Source organism: Abrus precatorius, unplaced genomic scaffold (genome assembly GCF_003935025.1).
Source record: "Abrus precatorius isolate BTA unplaced genomic scaffold, Abrus_2018 Scaffold10, whole genome shotgun sequence".
Taxonomy (NCBI): domain Eukaryota; kingdom Viridiplantae; phylum Streptophyta; class Magnoliopsida; order Fabales; family Fabaceae; genus Abrus; species Abrus precatorius.
In genome coordinates, this window is record NW_020874292.1 from 19,469,933 (window position 1) to 19,482,369 (window position 12,437).

The 12,437-nt window shown below is 34.0% G+C and overlaps 2 protein-coding genes across 7 annotated transcripts; both read right to left on the bottom strand.

The window, feature by feature from the left end:
- Positions 1–1,244: 1,244 nt before the first annotated feature.
- On the bottom strand, positions 1,245–2,457 carry LOC113852006. Its single transcript, XM_027482267.1, has 2 exons — positions 1,972–2,457; positions 1,245–1,844 (listed from the first exon to the last, which is right to left on the bottom strand). Exons 1-2 carry the CDS (start codon positions 2,332–2,334, stop codon positions 1,245–1,247), a joined length of 963 nt encoding a protein of 320 aa, XP_027338068.1. The 5' UTR covers positions 2,335–2,457.
- A 2,747-nt stretch (positions 2,458–5,204) lies between these two features.
- Positions 5,205–11,883, bottom strand: LOC113846228 (potassium channel AKT2/3). Of its 6 annotated transcripts, none has more exons than XM_027474279.1 (12): positions 11,483–11,860; positions 10,985–11,203; positions 9,506–9,664; positions 9,344–9,401; positions 8,699–9,016; positions 8,243–8,482; positions 7,835–8,152; positions 7,565–7,750; positions 7,231–7,306; positions 6,790–7,128; positions 6,559–6,717; positions 5,648–6,344 (listed from the first exon to the last, which is right to left on the bottom strand). In XM_027474279.1, the coding sequence occupies exons 1-12, from the start codon at positions 11,698–11,700 to the stop codon at positions 6,232–6,234; spliced, it is 2,403 nt and encodes an 800-aa protein (XP_027330080.1). In that variant the 5' UTR covers positions 11,701–11,860; the 3' UTR covers positions 5,648–6,231. The 6 variants fall into 6 exon arrangements, with proteins under 6 accessions (XP_027330055.1, XP_027330089.1, XP_027330098.1 ...); XM_027474270.1 differs by having other exon boundaries at positions 6,559–6,729; XM_027474264.1 differs by having other exon boundaries at positions 5,648–5,982; positions 6,209–6,344; positions 6,559–7,128; positions 11,483–11,858.
- Positions 11,884–12,437: the final 554 nt, after the last annotated feature.

Sequence of the window (12,437 nt, forward strand, 5' to 3'; positions counted from 1 at the left end):
ACTACCCTAACCCCTAGGGACTAGAGAGCTTTAATTAAAAGGTTGTTTTCATGTAGTATTTCTTTAGCCTTTATGGGTTGTAATTCTTGGAGAAAGTTTTCCTCTTCCTGTGTCTTAACCATGTTGGATACTGTTAACCTTTAATTTGCGGAAAGGTTAGATCACATTTGTTTGCCGTACAATATTTGTTTTTCTTCTTCACAAGCTACAATACCAACATAATCATTTGAGTCATGTGTTCCAAAATTGCATTCTAGCCAACTTAGTTTTCTTCAACAATGCAAAGAGCATGTAATGTGTTACAACTACTGAGGGAGTGATTGGTTTAAAGTTGAGCATAGTTTCATGGTTCCAAGTTGTGCAATCATAATCTCAATGGACCATAACAACAAGGTATGAATCTATGACCAACCTAAATCTCTCACGATTAGTCCAATCCTGGTGGCTTGTATCTGACTATATCTAATAATAATATAAAATGCAGATTTCTTCCTCTCATCATTTTCTATATCAAAATGCACTAACAGACAACAAATAAGATCTTAATGCTTTATTCAAGATAGTAACTTTGCACAATCATTAGAATACAAAATTGTGATAGAGTGGAACTTCTCTCCCTGAACAGAATAGAATAGAATAGTGCCGATTTCTAGTCTAGTTGCTTCACAAAAAGATTCTCAGCGACTCCAGAGATATATTTTAAATGAACAAAACAACTGAGATATACTAAGGGCTTTCTGATCCAGCAGGATAGAGAAAAAGCATCGTTTAATCCCTCAAAAAACAAAAGATAAAGGAAAAGCAACGCTTTATCAAATACTATCTTCTTTCGAATTTTGTTGCCACTTCCTTCCCCTCTGTCCAAACAGGTAGAGAATACTGCCCTTTGGATGAAAAGATGTTTCTTTCTCTTGAAGTTACTAGCTTCTTAATATTCTGGTTTCTTATCGAAGAATAGTAGTAATGTTGCTTTTCTTGAAAGCAAGAATCACATTCTTTTCTCTTGCAAAATTTTTGGTTTTATCAGAAGCTTCTTCAAGGCTTAACAAAATAGCCTAGCTTGCACTTATCAATCAATTGACTATCAACCAGGAAATTGGAGAAATTAAATGATAATAATAATAAAAAAAGACCGAAGATTGATGCATAAAAAAGGGGATGCCATTGCCTCATTTTTTAACAATTTTTTTTCTAATATTTTTTTCTCTCTTGCTATGGCTGCGTATATCCAAATTGTTTAGCTTCTACCTATGACTGCACATGTCCAAAAGTTTCTTCCTTCCTTCTACTATTTCATCAAAGAAATCATCAAGTTGCCCTGTAAGAGTCTCGACCCCACATCTCAACAACCCAAAGCAACTCTTAACGTTGTCAACTTTTTCTTGGATCTCAGCTTGTGCTTCATAACCTGCTATTCTCTCCAACTCCACTTTTAGTTCCTCCATGGCAATCTTTGCTTGTTGGAATTCAAACAAAAGAATCCCCGGTTGCCCATCAATCTGGTCTATCTCCTCTGCCACTTTCTGCTGCAATATTGTCATTGAAACCATGAAACCAGATCCAAAAACCATGTGTCCTTCGTACCCTCCAAGTCCTTGGTGAAAGCAAGAGGAAGACCAACAATAAGCAAGCCCACAAAGCAGAATTATCAGAAGCAATGAGCTAACACTTCTCATTGCATAAAGAACGCCTCGGAAGCCACTGAATCCATTTAGTTTTGATTCCATTGAGATGTTCTGGCTCAGACATTGAGACAATGGTTCAATCCTTGTTCCCACTAAACTTTTGTTTTCCTCTTCCAATCCTAGAATCTCCCTTTGACAAACATTTATTGCCCGAATAGCCTGTAGTGCATTTATGAGTGCATTAGATTATACTCATTAATAAACAAGTTGATAAACAATAAACAAATAAGCTTTTGGCAAAAGAACATGATGGAGACATGTGTATAGTATTAACATATACACCAACCTGACGTGAAATTTCTGGAGTAAAATGATGGTAACCATCCACAGAAGAGGCTATGTTAGAGGCACTTGAGTAATAGTTCTCCATTCCAGAAATGGCAGATTTGAGTACATGGCAAGCATCCCAAAGCCTTGAACTTTCGTCCATGTATTCATCCAACCATTTCCCTCCAACAGGCAAGCGAAGTTTGCGGACCAAAATGGTTAGTTGAGAATGGAAGGATTGGAGTGATGAGATCACTTCTGAAAGGAATTGGATGGACATGAAGCTGTGAGAGAGGAAAGATTGGTTGAGCTCATTCAGGCCTTGGTTGAGCAAGTTGTAGAAGCCACTCACAGAAGAGTTAGTGCATGAAGAACCCATCATGCAAAGCAAATTGCAAGGTGGGAAAAAAATGTGGTGTGTTGTTGAGGGAAAGTTTATGGATTTATATAACTGGAAGATTAAGGAAAAAGAGGTGCAGCAATCAAAGAAAAGGGTAACTTAGGAGCTCAGGTTTCTATGCTGAAAGGTCCTGTTGGGTGCAATTATGGTTGTTTCCCAAACAGTGGAGGGGATGATTGGTTTCGGAATCTGCTGTTTTTATTGTGAAACGGGATGCTATTATAAAGAGAGGGAAAACAGAAGTAATAAAATAAAATAAAAATAAGGAAAAGTTTCAGAAAAGAGAAATATAGATCATAGAGCACATAAATATGCAACATGAAAACTACATGCTGTTTATCTTTTGGTTTTACCTGACAACTTTTTTTTCCTTCTTTGTTATTCCTTCAAGGACTTGGTGTAACGTGAATGATAGAGAGGAATATTAACAATCTTGGAGCTCCTCATATACGATATGTTGGATTGTGTTTCCCTGGTGTTAAAGTTTGACTACTTTGACTAAGATTCTGCTTCTCATTCTTCCATTTTGATTTGGTTCCCTTTTGGATTGAGTGCTTCTTTTTATCCTCTTCTCTATCTTCTCTCAGCCCATATGCATGTTTTAACTTCTCGCGCACTGCACCCTTTTGGTTTTGTATTCTTATAAAGAAAGTTGTACATAGTTCCATTTTGGTTCTTTTGAAAAGAGAAGTGAATGATAGGGTTCTGTGTACTCTTTAGTATTTCACATATTACAATGCGGATTCTTCTTTCTCCTTTAGGACCCTACATTCTATTACTGGCATTAAATTAAGTCACCCTCATTTGCATGAAATATAATATATAATGCCAAACATGTTGCCAACAATTCTAGGTAGCACATTCATATTTATGTGTTTGTCAGTAGTATGGACCATCTTTTACACCCACTAACCAATGGCTTCAGCCAGACAATTCCATCTATTTTACTGAGATTATTGCAAAATCTGCCAGCTGGAAGCTAAAATTTTAACCTTATTATATTCACTAATGAGTTTGCTTAATGGTAACAAAAATCATCATTTCATATCCCAAATTGTGTATACGCTGAGAAAGACATAAGAAGGAAGCTAGAGAGAAAATGTATTAGATGCATAGTGATAGAAAATACAAACAAATTAATAATATATATAATGAAATTGTAATAAGAGGATACGTGGTTATATTAGTATCAAGCTTTATCATCTGTATATGAAAAAAAATAGTGTTAGTGACTTTGGTACGGTCATTAACAAGTTGAATCCTCTCTGGTAGGCTTTTGTGGTTTATTTTCACCAACTCTTATTGCAGAATTCAAGAATAATAGCAAGATCAAAGTATATCTAGAAAGGACAACACTTAAATCGCTCTTTCCAATTGATTAGCCTGATTTTAAGGACAAATGCAACCTTTAAAGGAAACCATATCACATATTCAAATATTCGCGGATATTGGTCTTGTATTATAAAAAATTGCCTACTTTTAAATAATATATAGTCTTTGTTCAAGGTATCCAAATTAAAATACATTGGTCCCGATATCAATTCATCATTATCCGAGGTATGGTTAATCTCCCTAATTGATTAATTTTACCGAAAAAGACCATTTTTATTTAGGACATCTAACCAACATTCATATGTGGATTTGTTGGTGTCTTAAGACTATACATGTCTCATAGATTCGCAATCAGAAAATGATTTGCATCTTTGAGATAATTTTACAATAATAAAGTAAAGCTGGGGTATAACTTATAGCTGGTGTACACAATCAAATCAAGTATTTCTAAAGAATAATATGTCAAATTCAAGCTCTGTGAGTTATTATAGTTTTGACCCCAAAATTATTTTTCTTTAATTTATCATGAAACATACAACACTTTTATCTCTATCATAGTTTTGAGTGACATGATTTCTCTCTCTTCTTGATGTATATCTATGTATCAAATGTGAGTTTTTATTATTAAATAAAATATTTTAAAATTTATTTTAAATAAAACGTTTTAAAGAGTTATTTTTTTTTCTCATAAAGCCATATAATTTCTTCTGTATTCACTATTTTTTTTAACTCAGCATTAATTTATTTCTTAATTTAAAATTTTTATCTCTTTATCCCAATCCTATTTAATATTATAATATTTATTATTAATAAAAATAAAAATTTAAATATAAAAAATTATTTAAATTTAATAATAACCATGCGAGATAAGAGAAATTCACTGCTCGTAAATGAAATCGTCAGTGTTCTCTCTTTCACTTCATTAGCTTTTAAAGTAAACATTGTTTAACAACATTGCTTAAGAATAAAAAGTATTCCACGTATATAAGAATAAGATATTCTTAGACTCTACTGTTAGGTTATTATTCATGCATATAACTCTTGCTAATTTTTTAAACCGATTCAGTATTTATTTGAAACTTTGGAGAAAAAAAAATGTTTGGAGGCTAATTGAAGAAAAAATAAACGAAGAGGAATGATAATTAATAATTTTTTTTATTTGGGGTGAACTAAAAAAATACTAACGTAAGAAGGTTTATAAAACCTCGTCAGCTAGTCTGAAAAATCTAAAAAAAATAAATTATTATCAACTAAGTTTTTTTTCTCCTTTTCTCATTAAGAACCAACTCTTAAACAAAGTCATATACTTAAAAACTATAAAATAATGTCTTTTAAATTAATAAAATTATTGATATAATTTATTTAAAAAATAATTTTTAAAAGAAAAATTTGGAAAAAGAAATGAATTTCCTCTAAATATAAACATTACCAAACATGCATTCAGTGGCAGGAGTCATCTAAATTAGTAGGTGAGGAGGTACATGAGAGTAGTGCACTTGTCATAAAGACACTCGCGTTAAATTTGCATTATTTGCATTATTGCACGCAAATTTGGCTTCTCTAAAATACATATATAAAAACAAATGTATACTTCACTACATTACAATAGAGCAAATTGTACTTGAACTAATATAATTATTATGATAATTTAGCATCAAACAAAGTGTGAATTTATGCTCTCAAATATTTGGTTGTTTACTTCATAAGCTTGCGGGTATTAGCATTATGAAGTGATCCCTGGTAATATTAAGAATATCTATCGAAAATTATTCGACAGTTAAGTCAATTGTAACATTATTACATTTGAAGGGTATAAAGCTAATTGAAAACATCATGGTTGACAGATTTATAAAGGACGTAGATGGATCCCTAGTAAATAAAGCTGACATGTGAGACCTATGTTGGGTGTAGGTTCCTTTCTATGTGGAGAAAAACCCAATATTACAAGTCTCAATCAAATTGATATGCCCGTTTATTGCATGTCATGTATTTGTTTAATTCATCTTTACAGCTTCTTTCTTGTTAACGAGGGATTTCAATTTGTTAGAAGACCCCATCAACGTATGATTAATGTCACTGTTTGTTTGGCGTATGACAACCATGTTGTTGGGCTCTCTAATAGGTAGTTTGGTGACTTGGTCGGTCATACGGGGTGTTTATTTGGTTGGATATGCTTTTCTGTTGGGGGTGCGACTGATTATGCTTGAGGCCCATAATTTGATCCCTATCAAAGGGAATGAAATTCCCTTTGTTCTTCTTCCTCTAGCTCAAACCATTCTTTGCTGATTATTTATTTATCTAATATCAAAAGAAAAAAAAAATGTCAACCATATTTTCGTTTTTTTTTTTACAATTGGATATGATTGTTTTAGTTATCAGAAGTCAAAAAACTATAAATTATAAGGGAAAAGACAACTGATAAATATTTCCAACCAAGCCACTTTCTTTATGACTACAGGAAGGAGACAAAATAACCAACACAAAAAGAAACATGTAAATCTCTTGTGCCAGATTATATATTTACAGTTGAGATTTTGCATCATTAGCCTATTCAACCAAAAAGAGTTTATCATTATCTCTGATCACATCAATAGAGTCTATTTCTGCTCCTTCTTCATTTGTCACCATTGCATCTTTTGCATCGAACCCAAGTTTTTCACCTGTTGAACAAGATACCACACCCAAATGAAATTGTATCAGTGTACTAAGACCTAAAAATTTTCTTTCTCAAAAATTACACACAATAATATAGAAAAACTATATTTTTTTGGCGAATCATATAGACAACCATTAAAAAACAAATGGATTTGATACTTTGATTACTGGAAAATTTCATGATTTCAGTACTGACTTGTGGGAAATTTGAAGCTTTACCTGCTACATTTTTGAGGTCTTCTAATGAATCAGGCAACCTTATTAGTCTCCCAGGTTCCATGAAACCTTTTTCTCTTCTTACCACAGGGTGACCTCTATATATGCTCACTCTTCGAAAATATAGTCCATTAGATCTTCCCCAAATTTGCTCATGCTCTTCTTGATGTCGTTCTCTAAATGCAACCTCACTAGTCATGGCCTCATTCACAGTAATTAAGTGTCCAATTTCACGCTTCTGCAGCATTTCATTTAAGGTGCATGAAGAAAATTCATGATCATGTACATTAGAAACATCTGCACCATTCATGACAAGCAACCGAACCATGTCCACATGATTTTCTGCCATGGCAACTTGGATTGCAGTTGTACCATGGTGATCTTCCGAGTCTATGTTTAAGCCTTGCTTTAAAAGATCATTTATCACTGTTAATTTATTTCTTGTTGCTGCTGTACACAGGAGATGGCCTGCTATGTTTGGATCAGAGAGGGCTGCAAGCTGATAAAGGATCCGGAATATGGAGTAATGTTTTGATGATATAGCATCCCATAATGCAGTGTCACCATTCATGTCTGCCAATAATGGAAATATAAATCACTACATGAAGGCAAAAGTTATAAAGAAGAAAAATTCAGGGAAATTTACGTTTAAGAAAAGGAATAGGTGTATTATACCTCTTATATGGATGTTGCATGTATGTTTGAGTAGGACTTTAACACACTCTTCATATCCATTTGATGCTGCGATGTGCTGCACAAGTAACAAGTTGTTATTTTTGACGAATAATTGTTGGTAATCCCTTGCTTGTTTTAAAGTTATGATCAGAACTATAGTGAAGGGAAGGAACTAATCATTTAAAAATTTAAACTACATGGTAAAGGTTCAACGTTTTATATATATATGAGATCTGGACTAGAGTTTCAAGATCAATTTTAGAATGTGTGAAATTTTTATTCAATTTTGAGAAATCTAGAAAAGAAACATGAATATTATAAGGCCAGAACGTACCAATGGGGTTTTCCCTTTGGAGTCCCCAATGTCAGGATCCAAACCTGCTCTAAGAAGCTCCTCAAGAAAAGCAGCATTGCCTGTGCTTGCCACAGTTAACAAGTTCACAGCCATGTTAGGGTCATCTTCTTCCACATTCTCCACCATTAAATCTCTGATACTAAGATCCTTAAGCTGCTTGAAATGCTGCATTTTCATTAAATCTATTATGTTTTAGAATTGAAAACCATAGGTATTATGATCAAGAACCCACAAGACAAGATACCCCACCTGAAGGAAATTTTTGAGTATTTGTATATTGTCTTCTTTTTTAATCTGCATTGCTTCTATAAGAGCATTAGTTTTCAGCCTCAGGAGCTGTGTGAGAGTCTTGGTTCTGTAGGTATAGCTCTGAGGTCTACAACAAAGTGCACCAACCTCTCCGAACATGTCTCCTGTTTGTAGGGTCCCCAATATTCTCTCTTTCTCCATTACACTATCTATGATCTCCACTTCTCCTGACACTATAACGTACACATCATCTGGTGCTTCATTTTGCATGATAACATCCTCTCTAGGTGGTATGTATTCTGCCTTCATTTTTGCTACCTGCACATCGACAATTTTTTTCCATCAATTAACCTTTACAATGGTTAATTTGTGTCCATAGAATTGTTAGAATCAAGTTTAGATTCATACGAGGGACAAAATAATTTCTTTTGAGACCCCTTTGAATAGATAGACTTTCTCCACAGTAGCAGAAAACAAATGCCGGCAGATGCTTTTGCAAATTGACTTCGGTAGCTGTTCAATAAGCTGATGTTGATTCAAGCTCTCTGCCTTAAATCTTAAACACATGTAAGCCAAGATTTGCTCTCTCAACCTTGGGGGCAACCGATTTCGGCACACAAAGTTCGATGCTGCTTCAATGCTATTTCTCTGCACCGGTAACATCATATGAGACATTAGTCACACATATATAATTCTCGCACCAGACCAAGAATCCTACATAGAGGTGTCCTTCCTCCAAATTATGAATAAGAATAGGATAACAAAATCTCCAATTCTTAGTAACCATAACCTATATGAATTACTTTTTTTATATATCTCTTAGGTGAACCAAAGAAAAGTAATATAATGTAAAACAGAACTTACAAATTCCATGGTACGGCGAGTTCCTTCAACAACAAGATTTGTCATGTTGCCAATCAAATAAGCTGTTAGGCCAAGGTTGAAGAGCATGTAGAAAATAATGAAGATCATTTCCATGGTGTTCACGGCATGGAGGTCACCATAACCTACGGTGGTCATAGTAGTGATGGACCAGTATATGGCTGAAATGTATCTGATTCGAAGGCTTGTCTCTCGGAAGTTAGGAATCACAGCTCCAATCCATGTCTTTCCTTGGTGCGGGTAGCGATCAGCTAGCATGTAATAGAGACAACCAGCACAATGAACTGAAAAAAGTGTTACCTGCACCAAATTTTTTCAGAATTGTTTCAATAATTTCTATATAAACAATAAAGTGTGATTTATCTAGTCAAAGCCAAGGATTTTGCTTTCTTCTCCTGTCTAAATGTGAGCTTGTGTAGATTTTGATATGCATGTTTTCTATTTACTTTAAGTGCAATATATTTCAAAGGAATTAAAATAGTCATTTTGGCACCAAATATTATCATGTAAAGATTGGCAAAATCCTGAAAAATGACAATTTTGATAATCAATGAGACAGATGTTTATTGACTAAAACAAATAGAAGAATTAATTTTCTAAATAGGAATGGAATAAAATATCACATACAGAAAGAAGCCTAGCACATCGAACCCAGAAATAGCTGAACCTGATGTCTTTCTCAAGCCTGGCAAATAAGTGCAGCTAGATCAGTTTTAATTTTTACATGGTAATAACACACAACACAACCAAATGATAAAGTGGATTATTAGAAAAAGCATGATGGAAAACCTTGTGAAATATTGCTTGACACGTCTGATTCTCCAAAATCTGAGCATGCCCAACAGGAAATATGGAAGACCCACTTTGTGTTTGCCAGTGAACAAATACCCAAGTGCCTCATATGGTATAGTTGATGCCACATCCATCACGAACCATGTTGACAAGTACCTACCACAACATTGCTAACACTATCATCATTAGTTTACTTCACCATAATTGAGCATAACTTATCAAAAGATCAGTTTATAAAAATGAAACACCACTGCCTATGACGCAATGATCTAGTACAATTAGATGACATTTCCTTATATACATTTCATCACAGCTGAGTTGATTCCTATATTCTATGTGATCATTTACTCTTCCAATTTATTGACTTGATTCTCTTTAGAGGTTGCAATCCAACATGAGCAAACAATTAGCAACTCATTGATTATATTTATGGGAACAAGGTCACACAAATTACATGAGAATGTGTACAAAATGAATTATTAAAAAGAACTTGCAGTAAGAATGATGCTATGCAATGACTTATACGACAGCATGTGAAGAGTATAATTGTAATTTTATGCCAATATCATTCTTTTGTCTCACGGGTCTCATTGTTTTTTTGGTCAACATATGGGACTCATTTATTGTGCATCATTCTGATTGGCTTAAACCACTGGATCTTTATTAAAATTGGGCTGGCCCGTTTTGACTTTCTAGTACGTTCGATTTATTTTATGACAATTTGGACCCTGGCCCATAATTTGGTGGACAAACTTGGGCCAGGTGTTCATTGTACAACAATCATCATTAATCACTATTACGTATTGCGACAAAGACCCGTTTTTGGGGATGAATTTGATTATTCAAAACGGACCGCTGAAAAGTTGGTCTAACACAAATCACAGTTATCAAACTTCGGTGGAAATTAGGCCCCGCGTTTACCCTCTCCCAAAATAGGAAGTGAAATTTGGAAACAAAAGTAGAATCAATCCCTCATGCATGCTTCGGGAGAAAGAATAATTACATGCTATACCAAATCAAGTTCTTTCTTTTAAGATAATCTTAGATTTATTTATTTTTTTGGTGAAAAAAGATAATCTTAGATAATATAATGTAAATGAAACTTTTGATTTTTTTTCATTAGAATAATAATACTTTTACTTTACATATATACTCACATTCAATATTTTTCAAGAATCATAAAATAGTAACATTATTCTCATAACTTTTTCTAGACTTCCTATACCATACATTCACCGGAAAGGTTATCCATTATTTTAGGCATTTACATGGTCGAAATTTCAGGATTACTGAAAAAATGTTTAGGCGAATTAGTTTCATTTTGCTTGTCCTAATCTAACTAGAAAGAGGGAACCAACAGTATAAATATGACCCAAGAGATAAAAAAAATTAGCTCGTAGAAGTTGCTGAGCTAGTTGGTTTCGGCAGTAGTAAGAATAGCTCATGACAAGGTACAAAAATCAGTGATTTACTAACCTCACTACAATCTTTTTGGAGTCTCGAACTAGTAGATGAGTTGTTGGATCAATGTAAGCCACGAAGAATGTCAAAACAATGTCAATAGCGAAGAAAAGATCAACAAAAGTGTCCGCAATATATATTTTCTTATTTTTTGAAGAATGCATGAAAGCAACTTCAAAGGGGTACACCCATGCAGAATAAGCCACCAGAAGAACCATAAAACTCTCCCAACACCTGTACATCCAAATGAATTTTAAACCCGTGAACACCAATCTTACTATTCATGCTTCATGTTGTTGCAAAATCAAATTTTACCTCAAAGCTAGGAAGTACTAAAAACTTTAAATATTAAGAGAAAGAACTTCAAAATTAAAAGTTCATATATATCACGCTGATACAGATTCTATAAATATTTATGAGATAAAGCTACTGGCATACAAGTCTTAGGAATTCACCAAGAGAGTACTTACGGTTTCCAAATCATAATCTTAGTGGTTAGGCAATTGATTCTACCTGTATCTTGAATCCATTGGAGATATGATCCATCCTTTTGTGCTCACTGGATTCTGGCTTGAGACACCCAGTGGAGGAAGAATGAGCTTTGAAACATTCCGTAGACTGAAAGATGGAGACATACAATCTTCTTTAAGATGATGATGCTCCTGCGTCTTGTAAGTCTTTTTCAAGCTAGAGGCTAGTTGAGGATTATATGAGCTGAAGTTTCTCTCCATTCTACTTATACAACCAAGGCACAAATTCTTGATAGATTTTCAGAAAGAATATGTATGTATCCCTGAAGGAGTTAGAGTAGATTTTAAGCAAAATATTTGTTGAGGAGAATAGGCTAAAATGGCAATCTCAACATAAGGAGCTAGAGTTTTTATGATGACGATGATGATGATATTATTGTGGATGTAGGAGGGTAGGCGTTGTAGCACTAATGATGAATAGTGACCCAGGAAAATGAGGTGTTGATAGCGAATAGTTCTAATGGTAGCACTTACACTTTCATAATGTGTTTACTATATGAGATAAAGCCAATTTGAAGTAGAAAAAGTGGGGTATATTCACCAGGACCTGCCTTCGTGTGTGGTGCAGATCCGTGTGCTTCGTGCACATTCCTCCCTCTTTGGTCTTTCTTTCCCTCCGTTCACCCTCTCTCTCATATAATTGCAACATCATTTTCTGATGTTACATATTTGGTCGACTGGTTACAATAATATTATAAACTTAAATGAAAAACACCAAAAGTTTGTGACTAGCAACAAATTATTGAGATTAGAATGGTAAAGACAAATCATGACAATTCCATGTGCATTGCTAAAATTTACGTGGTTCTGTCTTGGCATGATACAAGGAAAAAAAAAAAAGGCAATTTCTTCGTTTTGTTGTTAACACACATAAATTGTGACTGTAGTAGTATTAAATTAAAAAACAAAATCGAAGACTTTTGGTACTGTGTTGGTAT